The sequence below is a fragment of the Rhopalosiphum maidis genome, chromosome 4 (assembly GCF_003676215.2).
Source record: "Rhopalosiphum maidis isolate BTI-1 chromosome 4, ASM367621v3, whole genome shotgun sequence".
Lineage (NCBI taxonomy): Eukaryota > Metazoa > Arthropoda > Insecta > Hemiptera > Aphididae > Rhopalosiphum > Rhopalosiphum maidis.
In genome coordinates, this window is record NC_040880.1 from 39,898,011 (window position 1) to 39,917,317 (window position 19,307).

The window sequence follows — 19,307 nt, forward strand, 5'->3', positions numbered from 1 at the left end:
GCGTATCTATAGAATGGGTGGATGATTGAGCGCGGGGGATAGACGTCGTGCAGAATGGGGGTGCAGGTAGAACAGTGCAAATGTGCTAAATTAAGAATCTCTGAACACAGCCCTTTGCTATAGACCAAATGATTTTAATTAATTGGGTTTGGTGCTGTTTATATTATACACGCCCACGCCTTTCGCTCTAGTATACAATGTTCAGTGGGGAAACTCTGTTGCCACAGTATCCAACAAATGGATTTAAATATGGCAACATTCTCGGATAAATTAAGTGGGTTCTGTTTGAGCACAAACGATTTTCGATCAAAACTAGTACATACGCTGCATTAGCTGCGATGTAGTAGATTTCCGTAGATGATAATACGGGAACTTGTGTGTTTATTCGTGTGTTTATTTCTGATGAGAAAATTAGTGTTTTATTTATTATATAAATATGAATGTAATTAATAATAATGTTATACACCTCCACTCACGTTGTGAGTACTAAAACTCAAAAACTACAATGAAAAATAAAATGTCAAAATTCGAATATACGTTACATTGTTACACTACTACGACGAGATGATTTAAAATAATATCAATAATTATTTTAATATGAGATGAACTTACCACATTTGAAGCACCTGATATCGATTAGATATGGTTTAAAATTCCAAATTCGACATTTTAGTTATTTAGTTATGTGTATTGGTATGTATATTATATATATATGTATTGGTTTCTTCGTTTATTACAGTTAAAAGGTACTTAATACATTGCAATATTGATGAAAACAGCTACAACAATATCACCAAACCTCAGTTTGAAAAATGATAATTTAAATGTTTGCTGTATTGAACGTTGGCATGCAAGGGTCTTACTAGTCACTGGTGAGCAACGTATGTTTTAGTGATAGAAAAAAATTATTTCAAATGACTAGCTCAATATAATCAAAAACAATATTTATGAAATTACAATAATTTTATACAATAATATTCCGAAAACAACAAAACTTCTAATACCTATTTTCTAATAATTCTTAATTCTTATGGTTATAATATATTTAGATGCACAATAAATTATAATACTATTATAATATATACGATTTATGTACAATATCTAATTACGTATAATAATATGTATATAATTTATAAATATATGTAAATACACAAGGGAGTTCCAAATGCACTGGTTTTCAACGTATAATATTATAATACTATACATTTTTAAATAATAATAATAATAATAATAATAATAATAATATTAATAATAGGTACATACTTATTTATTATTACATTACAATATTCCCGTAAATATTACCATTTATTTGGGAACCGTCAATTTTACGAATAATAACAATAATAATAATAATTTAGTATTGTTTTCTGGTACTATTATGTATACACAAAATGTGTGGGACGCCAAAGTGGGCGTGTATAATTTTGACGACAGAACCTATTCAGAAATAAAGCGTCCATCGCACTGTAAGTATTGCAATGAGAGGGTATTGTATACGACGGTTAGTAGTCATATTTCATATACTGTCTGAACGGTTTCTAATTATATTAGTACATAAAAATTAGAGCTTCCGAGTCTGTAGCAAATGTAAATTTTATACTTTTATGTAAGTACTTGACAATTAGAACAACTCTGATTCGTGTGTGTGTGTGTGTGTGTGTGTGTATAGGGGGGATCTGAACGAAAAATAAAAAACCTATCAAGTGTATATTATTCTGTATAACAGCATAATACGAAGTTGCATAACATATCGTAAACATTAAAGAAAATCGTATTGACAATTATTGTATATTCGAGAATTTTTTCACAGCGCAAGGCCACAGATGTTACCGATTTGAAAACGAATCGTTTAATAACATTATTGTAATCGGGATTCCTGATGCAATATTATTTAAATTCAGGATATTATGAGTTCTAGACTATATTATTATTATTATTATTATTATTGTTATTATTATAATATCGTTATTACATTGTCAAGGGTGGTATGCGTATTGTATACCTATAGGTACATGAGAAGTATCGCGGCTGTTCTAGACCATCTGCATGCCTTTCGTGATGGACTCGACGTGTTCCTTGGCCTTGAGCCTGAGAACAGCTATGGACGATGTCCTCGGGTCGGCAGTGGACACCGCGGACGACGAAGACGTGGACAGCGAGGACGATGACGGCGGCGTGGCGATGGTGGTGATCTGCTGTTGCGGCGACGGCGGCGACTTTTGTGCGGACGACGGCGGACCGCAGTGCACCACCGGTGGCGTCAGGTAGCTCGGGTAGCCCGTCTGCGGGTGCGACAGGAAACCGGGCAGCGCGGACAGCAGCGGCGGCGATAGCCACGGGTCGACGGGCAGGGCCAGGCTGGACCCCGGCATCCGGCTGAGCGAACCGGCCATCGTCGAGTGCACGTAATCGTTCAGGCCCAGTCTGGCCGCCTCCATCTTCTCCTGTCTGCGCCACTTGGCCCTCCGGTTCTGGAACCATACCTGCGAACAAGCACACAAACAACGGACGGCTGATTAAAATTGTAAACTTTAAGTCCTTTATTAGTTATATAAACATAGTATTATATTGATATATTATATAAATATGGTTAACCCACCCGTATATTAATCGGTTTTAGGTGGGTGATAGGTACTAATAGCGTGCCATATTTCTCTATTTTTTTTCTCATTGGAATTACTTTCCAATCACGATCGCACAGTATACGATTTGATTTACTTCTAATAAAATTTAGTGACTTTAACTATAAGGTTAGGTCTGAGAGTTATAGTTGTTGGTTGTAATTACATGGGAATTATGATAATTGCAAATCTACGCAGAAAAGTAATCGGAACAGAATAAGTTCTCGCCTTTGAATGATAAATAATTGTGTTACATTTTTTTACTTTTCTAACGATGACAAATAATAATAATTATACGTATTATTTCCATTTTATTCCAAGTGATACTTTGACTGTATCTGCAGTAAGAACACTCCTCGTGTTTCGCATACATCACGAGAATCGTTTGCAAAATGTAATACCTAAACACATGTTTATTTAATGCGAAAATACACTTAAAACTATAGTTTTAAAGATAGACATGTCAGCATTGGCGAAAAACAATAACCACCAGACGGTTTTCTTGCACGTGTATTGCACAACAATAACAGTAGAGGATTATATTGTGAAGGAATTATAACGTAATTAATCGCTACAGTGTGTACAGCCACTTACACTGGGGTAGGTACTGCAGGTATTGTTATACATTAACATTTTATCACGAATACTTAAAACGTATTGTACGACAGTGTTATAACTATGCTATACGACCCTGGAAAATATAAAATAGGTATATAGCCATATTATGGGGTGTGTTATCAATCTGACGATTACGGTGATTGTACGATGCGATGATCGACGAAATTGGATTCAGCGTAAAATCCCGAGTCACCAACAAAGTCCCCGTCGAATTATCATGTTTCATAATATCGGATTTTCCGTGTTCATGTGATGAAATCGTCCGAAGAGACGTGATGCTCGCGGATTCGACGAATAACTTGATGCGATAAAGCGTACCTATTATTAGTACGACGTGGGTACCATTCAACATAACAATATGTATGTACCTATACAACACGTTACGCCGTACAGCACAAACGTGAATAGTAAAAAAAATAATAATTTAATATTTATAAAAAGGATTGCAAATAGTCTGGTAAAGACATATTCGGTAGAAAAGACGCAGGTATAACGTCGTTATAAATATATCAACTGCATGTTTATGTATGTACATATAAATATATAATACATAATGTATCATAATATATAAATAGTATATAATGAATTTCTTGGCTTGTACCAATAATAAGCCGGTCTTTGGAAATAGCGATAAGATCAGTAGAGTGGAGGGGGCGCGGGTAAATCGGCAAAAAAAACATGTCTCGCACCTTGCCGACAACCCATGGGGCTCGAAAGAAAATGATTTTTATTATTATTATTATTATTATTGTGTCGTAAACGTGCAGGTTAGGATGAGGTGAAGGAAAAATAACATAAAAATGAAAGTAAACTTAATAAAGCACGGCAAGGAAAGCCAGCATGACCGTCGCACAGAAAAAATAAACAAAATGTGTACACGTATATGTATATATATATGTATTATATGAACAACCAGGAATGAAGAGAAATACAAAATACCTTCGGTAACTCAATTTATATCCATTTTTCTAGAGCGTAACTCGATTTACCGATTACTGGGACGTAAAACGTTCTCAATGCGACCAGCGTAAATATTATATACTTTTACCCGTTTTTATATTTTAAGGTTGAGAAGAAAATTGACGTATACAATAAGGGCGAATAGTCTTTGATGTTTACGTGTACGCGTGTAGGCACAGTATATATATAGGTAAACTTGATGCACAACTTTTTTCTCATTTTTCAATTCAAATTTCTTAAAAAAAAAAAAACATTGCCATTTCGTGATTTATTAATCAAATAGCTTTATTTTTTTATAGTGAGTGAGAATATATATAATAATATACATACAGAACTTGTATAGGTTTTATTCAATCACGAGCGTTGCACAAGACGAAGAAAATAAATTATAACAGTCTAGCGAAAAAAATTAAGTTTTCTCTCACGTCATTGCGCGATGACGACCATAGATTTAATACAATTTCGTTTAAATATACCGGTAATTTTATTTATTTATATATATACAGAAATAAGTTACTAGTGATGTATAGTTTATTGCGCCTATAACGTTATTTGCACAAAAGTATTATTCGGTTATGGCGAATGTATTTTCGTTTCGTTTGTTTGCAGCGATGACATATTATAATATCCAGACAGCCCAACAGTATTTCATATAATATCATAGTATTATATAATATTAAATTAAAAACCGTAAACCGTGGAATAATGTACAGACCATACAAACGTATTACCACGGTATTGTGTGCTTTTAAACACCGCAAATTTGCCGGCCAGAGTGGTTATATATTGTTAATACGCGCGTATAAAATTTTACTATTATTGTATTACGTTTTTTTTTTTCGAGGGAAAGGCTTCGCAATGACAACAACCATTAAGTATAAGTATCATATGCCTAATAATGATGTTCCCTTTACAGCCGCCCTCGGCGTATTTGTTATACGTGCAGTGTGCATTTAAATTAGATAAGAGAGCGGGAGTAAGGGCGTTATAGGCTATAGCTCTGTTGCAGTGTAGGTATATATATATTATAGTTATCAGATATATGCTATATTATATTATTTTACCTTTCGCTGTAAGAGCTCACTACAATTTCGAATGATTATGTATAAATCATATTATACGACAAACCTAGGAGCGGAGAATGGGGGTGTCTAAAATGTAAGCTTTGACATATTATCTTATAAGTAATTTATTTATTGACTAAAATACAATGAAAAATAATATTGGAACTAGGTATAATATACCAGATTAGGTTTGATTAATACATTTCTCTGAACAAAAATAAATAAATTATGTGTATGTTTTAAGTTATTTGATGAAATTAAAAATATTCTGTTTAATCGAATATTTGATGAATTACGTGTACAATATAATAATATATCAATATGTTCCTATTTTGAACATTTTTATCAAATAACGCCAGTTTTTTTTTTTACTTTTAATAAAATACAATTTTAAAACTAATTCAACGTTGCAGAACAGTGTTCGCGCGAAATCGTCTAGAAAGATCTATCTTAAAGAAGAAAAGTATACATCGCAGCTTGGTGGCGTCGATGATATTACGGTAAATGCTATAATGATTATTGTCATAAAAAAATAATTTTTTTCTCGACAAAAATGGTCGAAAACATGCACACCGATGTATGTGTACTACATGTGCATGTGAATACTATAGGTAGTAGGTATAGATATAATAATAATAATAATAATATGTAATTTTTATGTAGTGCATGCGCAGCGACGACGGCAGTTGGCCGGAAAGGGTTCATCTCAGCGAGGGGCATTTGATTATGTGTGTTTTTCTCTCTTTCGTTATCTGATTTCGTTATAATAACAGAATATAATGTCACGTTAAAAGGGTCTGTCGCGATTAGGGTCGGCCAAGAGTTTTTATTAAACGAGCTTCAATATAATAGAATAAAACGCGCGACAGTATATTATATTATTTTATAATGGCCCGTTGCCGAGTAAATACGAACACCGGTTTTCGGGCAACGAAGGATAGAGGGTGAAAAAATTGTTGGTTTTTTTTTCATGCATTGGGTCTTCTATTAACGGGCGCGCGGAGGGTTCAAGAGTCGTCGTCGGCGGCTCTCAAGTATGTACAACACAACGTTGGCGCACACATTGCAACAGCAGTTCAGATACACACGCGCTCATTCAAATATGTTTTCCGTGTAGGAATTATAGGTACCCAACCTCTTCACCGTCGCCGTCGACATGATCTCGCAAATATTCAGAAATCCAAAACTATTAACTGTAAATACCAAACGATGCAAAAACATTTTTTTTTTTTTTTTGTAAAAACATCGGTACGAATTCCGTCATGCGAAATCGTTGCGCTCTACGCACTCGCCTCCTCCTCAAAATTCCAACCCCCAAGCTGTATTATAACGTCACGATCATTATGCCTCGTCACTCATCGCTGTACAATAATACAGACCCAACGTTGTCGTCGTGTTTGACGTGCAATATATACATTAATGTCTTTTATATTAATATGTAACCGGGTCGAAATAGGTATCCTATATCATTGAATAATACACTATATAGGTACAGCTACTACCTGGTAATCAGTATAAACCTATAAAGACCATAGAAAATATATTATAACGTAGTATTATTTCTTTACGAGCATCACTACGCGCAGTGTCGTATTATATCATCGGCACGTCGATCTGCCGTTCAGATTACTCGCAGCCTGATCATATTATCCTATTATGTCTTACGTGTATCTATAATGTATGTATTTATGAGTATAGTATAATACAACACAACCGTATCACGTTACGGCCTGTACGCCCATATTAACACCGATATAGGTACACACACACGCCGCCGACGGCCGTTTGTGTTCGGTAAAATTCAAACCGACACCGCGAAATACGGTTGCAGCAGCGTTACACTCACGTTTATTATATTATTATTAATACACATTGTAATAACAATAGTTACAGAAAGTAATATATATTTTGTTGTAGCCGTACGTATCGAATATTGATACGTATATGTGTTTTTTATTGTCGAAAGATGATTTTTTTTTCTATCCAATTGTCTTTTTTTTTGCTCTCTTTCTCTCGTCGGCTCTTCTCGAAATTGTGCTACTATATCATATAAAGTAAACTCACTAACCCCCTATAAAATCATAAAAATACGTCCTTTATCGCGTACCCTGCGTCTCAAATCTGCAATATATGCGACGATAATATATAATATAATATACTGTAGACACCTAATAGTGTATAGGTAAGTAGAATATGTGTCGGGTAAATTGGTATGTATACACGTAAATAGGTACGCGATGCGATCCGAATGGTGTCGAACTTAACGTAGAAAAAAAATTAAAGAAAAATAACTATTTCTGTTTGCAGAGAGGCCGAGACAAGAAACGACAGGCGCAATAAATGTTGCGCTCGCGTTACGTTAAACGTGTTCGATGGTGCAGGCCGTCCACCCGTAGCATAGTTAATGTACTTTTTAAAATTCAATTTATGTCGATTCGGATTTAATAATATAAGAACGATGAAAAAAAAAATATTAACCGATAACCGGATGAAAAAGTCTAGATTAATGTAATTCTTTTCATATTATTTACGGATACCCGAGGTAAATGCGAAGCGGAAAAACTGGCGGTAGTTTGATAATAGTCGTCTGTGGTTTTTTTTTTTTAATGCACATAAAAGTCCATTATAAAATGCATTTATATTTTTTAGAAGTCAAAAATAATAACGCTTTTAAATTTAAAAATGTTTTCCACTTGTAACTTTATTACATTTGACTGGGAAGAGTTTTTCACGAGCGTTTATAATGTCCGAAATACTATCATATATGTGCATTATTGTACAGACAGTTTTAATTAAGGCATCCGATTACATTGCATATAATGTGTAACATAAATGACACTAATAGTTTTAAAGACTTCCTAATCAATATAGCCATTAATTTTCTTAAAATAATTATTAGTGATAATACATAGTGCAATATTTTATTTATTATTTTAAAAATCCGTTATAATGTCAAAAACGGTTTAATTAGAACACTTCATTAATTAATACAAATCGAAATACGACAATTCTTGTAAGATCTCAATTCATAGTAAATATGTATAGAAAACTGTGCACCTAATTAAAGCACTACGAATTACCAAATGTTTCAATTTGATTGACACGTTAAACGCATTCATCAATAAACGTCTGGGGTTAAATGTAATGGCTAATCGAGTTTTCGGACAAAACAATTTGCCAGCCGTGAGAGAAAAACAAGCTGCTTCATGGACGTGTAAATGGTCTTAAACCCTTTTTTCAATTTTCGTCCAATTGATTTCACTCACGTTGACAGACAGCTAATTTCGGGTCGTTTCGAAAACTAGTAAACGAGTGCACTATATTTATTTATTATATATAGCTACACCTAAAGTTATACCGTCCAAACACTGTTGCTAAACAATATATATATATATATATATATATATGTGTGTGCGTGTGTGTGTGTTACTGGCAATCTGAAATACTAGGTAATGTACACATTACCAGGTCAATTTGGCTCTGCCCGAGAAATTTGAACAATAAACACGAACAAATTATTTTTTGTACAATATTTGTTGTTCAATCTATTCATTTATTGTAACTAAATAATTACCTATATAATATGTAATATCGACAGAAAAAATAAAAACAATAGTATAATAATATTATCTAATTATTATTCTAAATATTTTAAGACAAAAATAATACATTTTATTAAATTGTATTATATGATGTATATTTTAAAATAATTAAATATACTTACATTTAATAATTTAATATTGATGGCATAATGTCATATAAAAATAAAAGTATCATTTATTATTATATTAAGATTAACTAAAATTATATAACTAGTTTACTACCTATTTATTTGTACATTAAATAAATGAAAGAAATGCTAGAATGGCACTTTGAATTGCAAGGTATGGAACTGTGGAATCAAACGGAAAATAATTGGCTCTGGAATCATAGACTCGTTAAAATATTAGAAATTGGAACCTAAACGAAACTTATATTTTTAAATCAAAAGTATTGGAGTTTATAATGATTTTGTTTTTACTCCAATGATTATTTTTTCTGGTATAATATAAGTGCTTTAATAAACGGATAAATAAATACCAGTTTTACTTTAGTTTAATTTATATTTTTCAAAAATCCTATGAAAAAGTATTTTGAAATTCATCGTAGATGGCGATATTGTAAAGCGTATAAGTATATACTGAGTAGAAATCATATATGCTGGTTGTGTAAAAATGAAAAGTAAACTTTTTTCCAAAAATATAAATAACATTAAAGTTTTGAAACTAACATTAATTGAATTTAGTTTTGATTGCAATGTTATCAAAAACTTTTTCTCGAAATTATTAAATTTGTTATGTCTATTTACGGTAAATAAAAATAATATTCAGAATGTTATTATATTATGTGTAATTTTCATTTATAATGCGATAAAGCTGGGGGGAAAAATAGTAATAATAATAAAATATTAATTTAACGTCGGAGCATTTGTTCATTATTTTATTCCAGTATATACTGTTTTAGTTAAAATATTATGATGATATAGTTAATAATGAAACGCATATTACACACAATATTAAAGGCATATTTAATTTATTTTACGAGCAAACTTTTACGTTTGTACTTATGCACACGAACTGCGGTATACTACGGACTATACGTACATGGTTTACCAATGTAAATATATATAAATATATATATATATATATTATACATCATATATAAGTAGTGACATATACTGAACTAATGAACTAAATATTAAAACGGCTGCATGTATATTATATATTATAATATATATGTTTAATATACGCAGCATGTGAATTTTATACGAGATTCCAGACTTTGTGTCCCTATGCAAATTTCACTACGATATTTGACGGTACATAACTGTCGTCTATCGAGGAATTTAAACAAAAAAGTGAAGTAGAATGTCAACTCAGCATAATAAGTATAAAGCCATCATAACCGGCTATAAAATATCATAGAGAATGGTCCGTTATAACGAAGACGAAATTCTGTTAAACTTTAAAACAACCTTAAAGTATGCAATACTCGTTATTCTATTATACGTCGGACAATACATATATATATATATAATCTATAGTTCAGAATACGATTTAGAGATTAAGGTACTCATAATCCATATAATTGTTTATCTTTAAACAGCAATTAAATTCATTGGTCCTTTATGTATAATTAAGACACCACAATTTAGTAATGTTTAAATAGAATAATATAATTTTATCTGGTTAATAAGCAATATACCTATGTACAGTATTATTTTACTATTTTAAACTAAAATAAATAATAAAACGAGCATATAGGTTTAAAAAATTTAAGAAAAAACCTATTAAATGAACGTCAACTATAAAAAAAATATAAGCTTTTTACATGAACAGATCAAAGAAATTGGTTTTAAATTGTATTTATGTCATACATAAGTATAGTATATTATACGTGGCAATTTATTTCAAATATGTTATAGGTTTCTTAGTTTTACTAAGCTTGCGAATTACAAGTTTATAAATACCCGCCGAAGAATCTCTCTCATAGACGCAAAAGCGCGGGTCTTTGACCTAGGACATTTACTCGGGGTGAGTTATACGGAAAGCTCACAGTTATATAGTATAGATGTAATGTAGATTTTCACGATAGCAGGCATTCGATTGAAAGGACTCGCCGAACTATCATATTTTTATTACATTGCCGTAAGAGAATAAAATGCTTATACTACTATTATTTAGTTAATTATCATAAAATAAACGATAAGATATTTTCATCGAAACGAAAAAAAAAACTTACGGTTGTGTTAATTTGTACTACTTCGTATTCAATATAATAATGTATATGAGTAGATATAAAATATTTAATAATATTTTTATACAAACTTAATTGTTAAATTTAATTAGCAGAGATCGTAGCCCATTTTCCACCCTGTGGCTATACTAGTTACTACCAATATGTATTTACGAGTATAATAATATATTACACCAGAGGTTCACAAAGTTTTCACAGTACAACCCATTTTGAAAAATGTTTACATTTTGAGTGACCCACAACATATAATAATGACTACTTTTTTCCACTATCCCTTCGATAATTTTTAGTCTGACTTATTGACAGAGTGATAATAACATATCACTGGTATACATTTATAATTTGCCGAGGATAATAATTAAACTTAATTCTAACGTAAAACATGGCAATATAGGTATACGATAAATACTATAAATTTATCTTTCGAATTTATTCTGAAAATGACTTTTCTCTATCATTCGTTTAAATATTTCAAAACTGTACGCGATTCTGTATGAGCCTAATAATAATAATAATAATAATAATAATAATAATAATAATAATAATATATAATAATATACAACCGACACGCTGCGACCCCCCCGCGGTGGCGGCGGCGGCGGCGGCGGACCAGTCCAATATAATGGGAATTAGTTTGTTTCTTGTTTGTTTATGTCAACTTAATAACTGCAATAAGAGCGGGACCGCCGCCGCACGTGCCGTTCGCACACACTCGCCGTTCGCAAACACTCGCGACCGAAATAGTGGGCGAGAGCGGTGGCGGCGACGGCGAGTGACAAATAGCACGAAATAATATTATACACACATGCACGCCTACGCACACACACATAATATATATATATATATACATGTATATAATGCGCGCAGCATAAAGTAGTAATATAATAATAATGTCAAATCCCACGGACGCCGGAGGCAGCGGCTGTGATGTTTGTCGCGCGCGCCCTAGCCACCCCGAGGCGATATCGGTCGACGACGACGCGCGACGACGGCGACGATGGCGAAAACGTAGCGCTGCGGCGTTATTATTATTTGGCGTCGTCTATTATACGGACGTCCGTCTCGTCGCGGTCCTTATATTACTATAAGTTGAATTATTATTATTGCTGTGTACGACTGCAGGCGGAAGTCAGGTCGTCCACGCCGCGTTTCGTTTAATACGTGATGATTAATATTGTAGAATATTATATTTGTACGAATAACACTATTTATTGGGAATATTCGAGTATTAAATATAATTTGAATTTTATATACGCGCAGTCGATAATCGCTGCAGCGGGTCAACCGCGATTCCGAACAGAATATAGAAAACACTATATAACGCTCTCGAGTCCGTCAAAAGCGAAATAGAACGTAGGCAAGACCGCCTATATTATTATAATAGTTGACCGCAAACTGCAATAGGATATTGCAGACGGGATATCAAAGGCTCATCGAGTGAGAGGCATAAACGCTTACTATACGATCAAATATCCAAAAATTAAATTTAAAATATTATATTTTTAATCGTTCAAATAATTATTTATAATACCTCGGGATATTGTGTTCGTATATATTGTAATTTATATTTCTAATAATAATATAGTTATACTACTTAAAATTTTTTTTAGAGTTTTGAAAAATAAAATGGCCATTAAATTAATAGGTATTTAAAATGTAACTATTTAATGCAATAGAGCACATTATTTTGGAGTCATTATAATTATAATATACTGCGAGCCCGAATGCGTAAAACTGATCCCCGTGTACGTCGTATACGACCTCACTCGCCCCGCCGTTTTATCCGACACCGGCACTCAATTATAATATATATGTATATATATATATATACTGTCACACGAGTCTGTCAGATGTTTTATGTTTTTTTTCTGTCCACTTCCCCCTTCGTCACACGCGTAAAATAAACACCAAAACAACCATATATACACGATATCGTACACGCAATACAATTTATTTCCATTGATTACACACAGTTGCTTTATATATAATATTAATATTATATATCAATGATATTAGGTAGGCTTAACGAGTGAGTGCAGCACTTCTATAACAAATATAATACGTACACAATACAGTCGACCGCCGTCCGTTTTAATGTATAATAATATTATATATTATATTATATTATATCGTTTTTACGTTTCTATACGCCGCCGCGGCCGCACCGCTGCTCTACTATAATACAGGGCCACGCGCGCAATTATCGCAAACTGCAGTGCGTTTAAATAACATAATACTGTATTCGCCGAGACGCGCGTGTTTATATACAAATTAAGTTGGAATTATATTACCCGAGCGAACGTTATTTGATTTCGACCAAACGCCGTCTGATATGTTTACCTTTGCTAATCATATAATTCCATAATAATAATAATAATAATTATTATTATTATTATACTTGACGTAAACATTATCATATTATTATGGACGTATAGTAAGTTGTTGTATAGTTGAAAATTTAAATCCGTCTTTACGTTTAGGCATCAATGAATCGCAGTGGAAATATATCTATAATATTATTATATATTGTTGCCTACTTGTCCATAATGTTTTGCGTTCAATCTGTTTAACCCGCGTAATATACGAGTATATAGCTATTTTAAGTGTATTTGAATATTCCATTAAGCCTTCTCGAGCGTCAAATTGTATAATATGATTATTACATTTTTTAGGCTAGTAATAGCCATTTGGGAAGTCATGAAATGACAATTAAGAATTATTAATACGGCATATAGCTGGTATAGTTACTCAATGTGGATTGTGTAACTTGATCATTTGTAGTACGTGTAAGTGCATAATATTATTATATTATATTTAGCGGTTTTTAAGTGCTCTTAAAATTACATCTACATATACAGTACACGTGTATACTGATGTATTATTATTATAATATCTACATTCCGTTTTTTTTTAACAATCCGTGTTACTATATCGTATACGTATGGATTTCAAGCAATTCCAGATCAAAGATGCGTTGATGTTTAAAAATAATATGGGTAACTTATTATTATTATTATAATTCAGTATTTCTCTGAAATACAATTTAATATAATTTATTGCTTCTGTGTAAAATCACGCACTGTCTGTACAAGATAAACGAGTAATCACTAATGTGATGGATGACCACAACCATCGTTTGATTATTATCGCTTTGGCTTATCATTATAATTGTCTGTATAATATACTATTATATATAATTAAATAAACCATTTTAATAAATTCTTGGATTTTTGATGTTTAAATTAATTATATTAGAAAAAAAAAAATGAAAGTCAATAAGACGTTTATCAGATATATGTTATATAATTTCGTATATGACGTACTAAATATAGTATTTCAAAGTTAATTTTTGTTAGATATTGTAATTAAACAAATTGTAGTTTATTCGGTTGAATCGATAAACTATTTCTAATTAATAATAATTGTTATTCCTTCGGAGAAGTGGACATTTCATTAAAACACACATTGCATATATTATGTATTTATGTATAATAGGTAATATTATATTGTTGTTAACCATTGTGCTGTCCGAAATGGTGAAAACTTTAATAAAATTTAATTACACTATAAAAACGAGATTCTATGTCATACGAATATTAACGGTCGTATTATATGATGCCTATAAATACACTCGTTTCGTTACTTTATAATAACCGAGTAAAATGTAAATTCAATTTATGCCAGTCAAAAGGGGTCAATAAATCAGTTTTACCGTTTATACGCGATAAACGAATTTCTGAAAATGTAGTGCTTACGTACCTATGTAAATAATAATAATAAAAAAATTGGTCATAATAACTCTATTAGGTACAACAAAAACCACACATATATATATATATACAACGACTGCGGCGACTTACGGGCAAAGGCAATTGTTACGCAAAATTGAATTAACATGACGTAACGTAACGACTAACGATAGGTATTTATTGTATGTATTTTACACACACACATATAAAATTGTACACATGTGTATATATAGGCAGTAGGTAATGGTTGGCGGCAGTATATAGGTAGGTACTATGTATATTATAATATGGGGAGGTTCGCTGAGAGGATTGTGACGGGGGGGGGGGGGGGTGTAGAAAAACTACACGAAATTCAGTAGTTACCTGGTATATATTATAATATTATATATACGCACGATGATCCATCGTGTGTGCGTCTCTACAAACCGTCGGTGGGTGGTGGGGATGTTCAGAGCAGAAGGGGTGGGTTGACGAACGGATTTGTGTGTGCGCGTGTTTCAGAGGAGGTAGATCGAAAGCGGAAGGGGTGCTGCTCCACGGTTTTCACTCGGGTCCCCGCGGGGCGTCTATGTGCGCGCCGGAGGTTGTTTTTCCCCCGCCCGCCCGTTGCCCACAATCGCAAATTGCTTGTTAATCTGCCATTCATGTCCCGGGAAATGCAATTCGGATCCTCCCCCAGGATATATCCATCCCTCGTCTCAGTCTCCGGACTCCATCCCCGCGCTCCGCAACCCCTAATCCCCCTACCCCAAATTTCTACCCTCGACCCGCACCCCGCGTCGTCAACAGCTCCGCATCGCACGAGTTTAACGTCCGCGTATAACGATTCCCATTCAACGCGCGCGACGACAGTTATACTATGCTCACTGCTCGCACACACATAATATCCGAGTTAACATTATATACAGCGGTTGTTGTCGCCGTCGTTGTTATATTATTGTGTATATATAAATATTATACGTACACAAGCACTTTTTGGCAATTTTTTTTTTGCGTCACGTTCTATACATATATATACACGTGTTTCGATTATGTCGTCACGCGTTTCCCCTCTCTGTTTGTAATAGGTACATTATATTATATTATGTATGAAATGTTATTTATAAATTAGTATGTACTATCGTTTTAAAAACGAACGTAATCAAATGGTTGTATAAACTATAATATTATATTATAGTATATTATTTGCATTACACGGTTAATTTAAATTTTAAAACGGTAATTTACTTTATATATTTCTCACGTATGTAGTTATATCATACATTGTATATTATGTTTATTCCGGATAAATCACTGCTCACAGATTTCGACAAACTATTTTATTTGTTATTGCTGTTATATTATATTGCTAAATAACCAAATAATATATTTGTCACATATATCAAAACAAAGGGGATACACGTGGATCGATAATGTACTGATATAAGTGGGCCTAAGGGTGAATACGGGGGGTATCAAAACCCTAATTAATTTTCAGTTTTACTCAATCGTAATTTCTCAGAAAAATGTTAGCCTTATTATACATATCGGTAATTTTTTCCCCTCAATTCTATATTTCTATGTAATAAAGCAAAATCGATTTTTATACGATCGCGTATAATTAATAATTATTTAATAATAGTACTAACACGGGACTATCATTGCTTGAACGGCATTTTGAATTAGTGTCTAAAATTTAAATACATGTTATTATGTACCTATACCTATACAATTTAAAATATTATTCAAATTTTCTGTATGAAACCCTTCAACAAATAAATGCATAACGTGCTCTAAATAACGGATCTGCCTATATATATTTGATCTAAATTTATAAACTACCTGTTTTTTTTTGTGTGTTTTTCAGATCCTTAGGTACACTGAAAATTGATTTTCCAAACTGATAATATCAAACAAATCCTGAATAAGGGCAAATCATTTCATACTAATCGCGTACAACAAATATTTACAAAAAACATATTATAATACGTATTTAATAATAATATTATTATTATTATTCTATTTAAAAATATTATATATGTGTGCACCGACTGAGTGTCGCAAATATACATCATGTTTAATACTGATGCAGTAAATGTAATGTAATTAATATATACTATATAGGTACGCGTACGCTAAGACAAACTTAATTATCGACCATCGGCCATTCCAAGACCCCTCCTTCACACCATCCATTGTATTGCAACACGTGCAAACCCTTTTGAGTACACCTCCCCTCTACCAAGACCATCATCCCTCAACAATCCCAAACCACCCGAACCACCGGCGGTTTGAACAGGATCGAGACGCGTTAGTTCCGCCTACATTATAAACTGAGCTTAATTATAAACCTTGGATTAATGATGGCTAAATCGAGTGTTAAATTCATTAAATTTCGCAAAGTCCACCCGGGGCGTCAGCGAGTAAGAGTGGCTATGCGTGCGCGTGCGTGCGTGTGTGTACACGCTCGTAAGAGGGGTAGGAGAGAGAGGAGAACATCTCTGGTGCGCGCGAAAGAGCAGGACCGCCACCGCTCCCACCGCTGCGAGAAGAGCAGGCGCAAGAGCGAATGTAATGGCGGTCGATCGGGGGGGTGCTTTGAGTCGCCATTTTCAGCGTCCACGCCGCTCGGTTTCCGCATCTCTCGGCATTTTACGTGGTCCATATATATTTATAGGCTATGTATATATACATAGAAGCGTCCTACCCCATCGTCAAACGGTCCGGAGTAGACTTCCTGCTGCTGTCCACTCATATAAATGTATAATATAACGGTGCATCATAACTATTATTATTGAAGTCGTCTCGAAATCGGTAAATCGCTTTTCGTGAATAAATAGAATTCCGTTACGTCGTCATCTCTTGCAGTACTGATATACACACACGCACACACACACACATATATATATATTATATACAAAGTGCATATAATTGTATTCGAGGTATAATTGCATTAAGGACCGCCCACTAGACTCACAGACTGCACTCGCATTTAGTCAGATCCACAATCTATTGAATCGGTTATAATTTAATTATGCAAATACATTATATATTAATCTCGATCGGTTTTAAATTAATTCTAATGCGCTTTAATTGCAGTTTAATAGATAATTTTAATTTATATATATATATATTTAAGGATTAAGATTTGTATAATATAAACATGGTTATATAAACGAGACATGATGGTATGCTTGTCTTTCCAACAAGATTTAATAACAAATTGACTTTGTAAATGAAATATGGCTGACAAATTGTTGGTATTATTTATAGGTATTTTGGACTGAGAAATCCGAGCTGCCAAATGGTAAACCAATTTTGTTGCAAAATAGATTTTTTAAAACTAAATGATAATAAATATTTATAATATAAACATAATACATATATGAATAAATATTACATGTAATATGCATCGCGTATATATAAATATATGCCAACTAAAAATGCTATCGTGTTTTCCACAAAATACTGTATTTAAATGTTTAACTACGTTAAATTCTGAAATAAGTTGAAACAATTTTGAACAATTATTTTGATAATATTATACAGCATATAGGCAAGTATTCATAGAATAATCAAAATTCAAGTATAATATAGGTATGGTATAATTTAAACAGTTTTTATTCAATTTGTTTAGTGTATACATTTTTAATGAATACTTTATACAGTCATACTGAATTTTTGCTCTGCGCATAATATATACTATATGAAATTCAAATCAATCATGATTCATAATAATATGAATTGAATCATAACAGTTCTTTACATATTATTATATATGTATATGAACTTCCTAAGAATGCTGCACGTGTAGATCCAACATAAAATATTTTACATTTTATCTCGAGTTTATTGCTTTTTATTTAATATAATACAAAACAAATAGCTATATTCAGTTTATGACTGTAATAATATAAGATTAAAATTTTGCGAAAAAAAAGTTCATTGTGATTTCCTTTTATGAATTATTTAACATCTCCCTATAATCGTAGCTCATAAAATATTCGCCGTTCGATTAGAGGGCAGTATTTTAAATTACCCGGCGTTTAATAATGTATATGTATTTATTAAAAACAACAAATCGACTTTCGAACGCAGATTTTTGTGCTATATAGCTTCTGGTTGTTGTTGATACGGATTTCAATATTTATATGACTTTAACAGAATGATTTAATTCGTCATCGACACTATATTTTATATAATATAGAATTCTACCAATATACTTTATTTCTATTTTTTAATGCTTATAGAAGTCAGTGATGTATAATGCCTATGTCGCTTATCGTCGCTGTTTATGTATATATATATTTGTCTCATAGCTAGTATAAATAATAATAATGCGTCGGTTTTGTAGAAACAATAACATTATATCGCGATAAAAAATATTACGGCAGTAAGCCGAAAAATTTTATATCTAAGACGTATACGTCGTATACAGTTGTTTCACAATAGTTCATATTTAAGACCTTTCAAAATCATCCTGTGGTGCAGGTCTTGAGAGGAACTTAATTAACTTACGG

General features: G+C 32.5%; 1 protein-coding gene across 1 annotated transcript in view; it reads right to left on the reverse strand.

Moving 5' to 3' along the window:
- Positions 1 to 1,174: 1,174 nt before the first annotated feature.
- The window catches only part of LOC113556434 (retinal homeobox protein Rx1), a 43,354-nt gene continuing 25,221 nt past the window's right edge, over positions 1,175 to 19,307 (reverse strand). Inside the window, exon 3 of the mRNA XM_026961375.1 lies at positions 1,175 to 2,483. Within this exon, the coding sequence (XP_026817176.1) occupies positions 2,034 to 2,483 (450 nt within the window). The 3' untranslated portion in view covers positions 1,175 to 2,033. The remainder of the gene's footprint in view (positions 2,484 to 19,307) is intronic.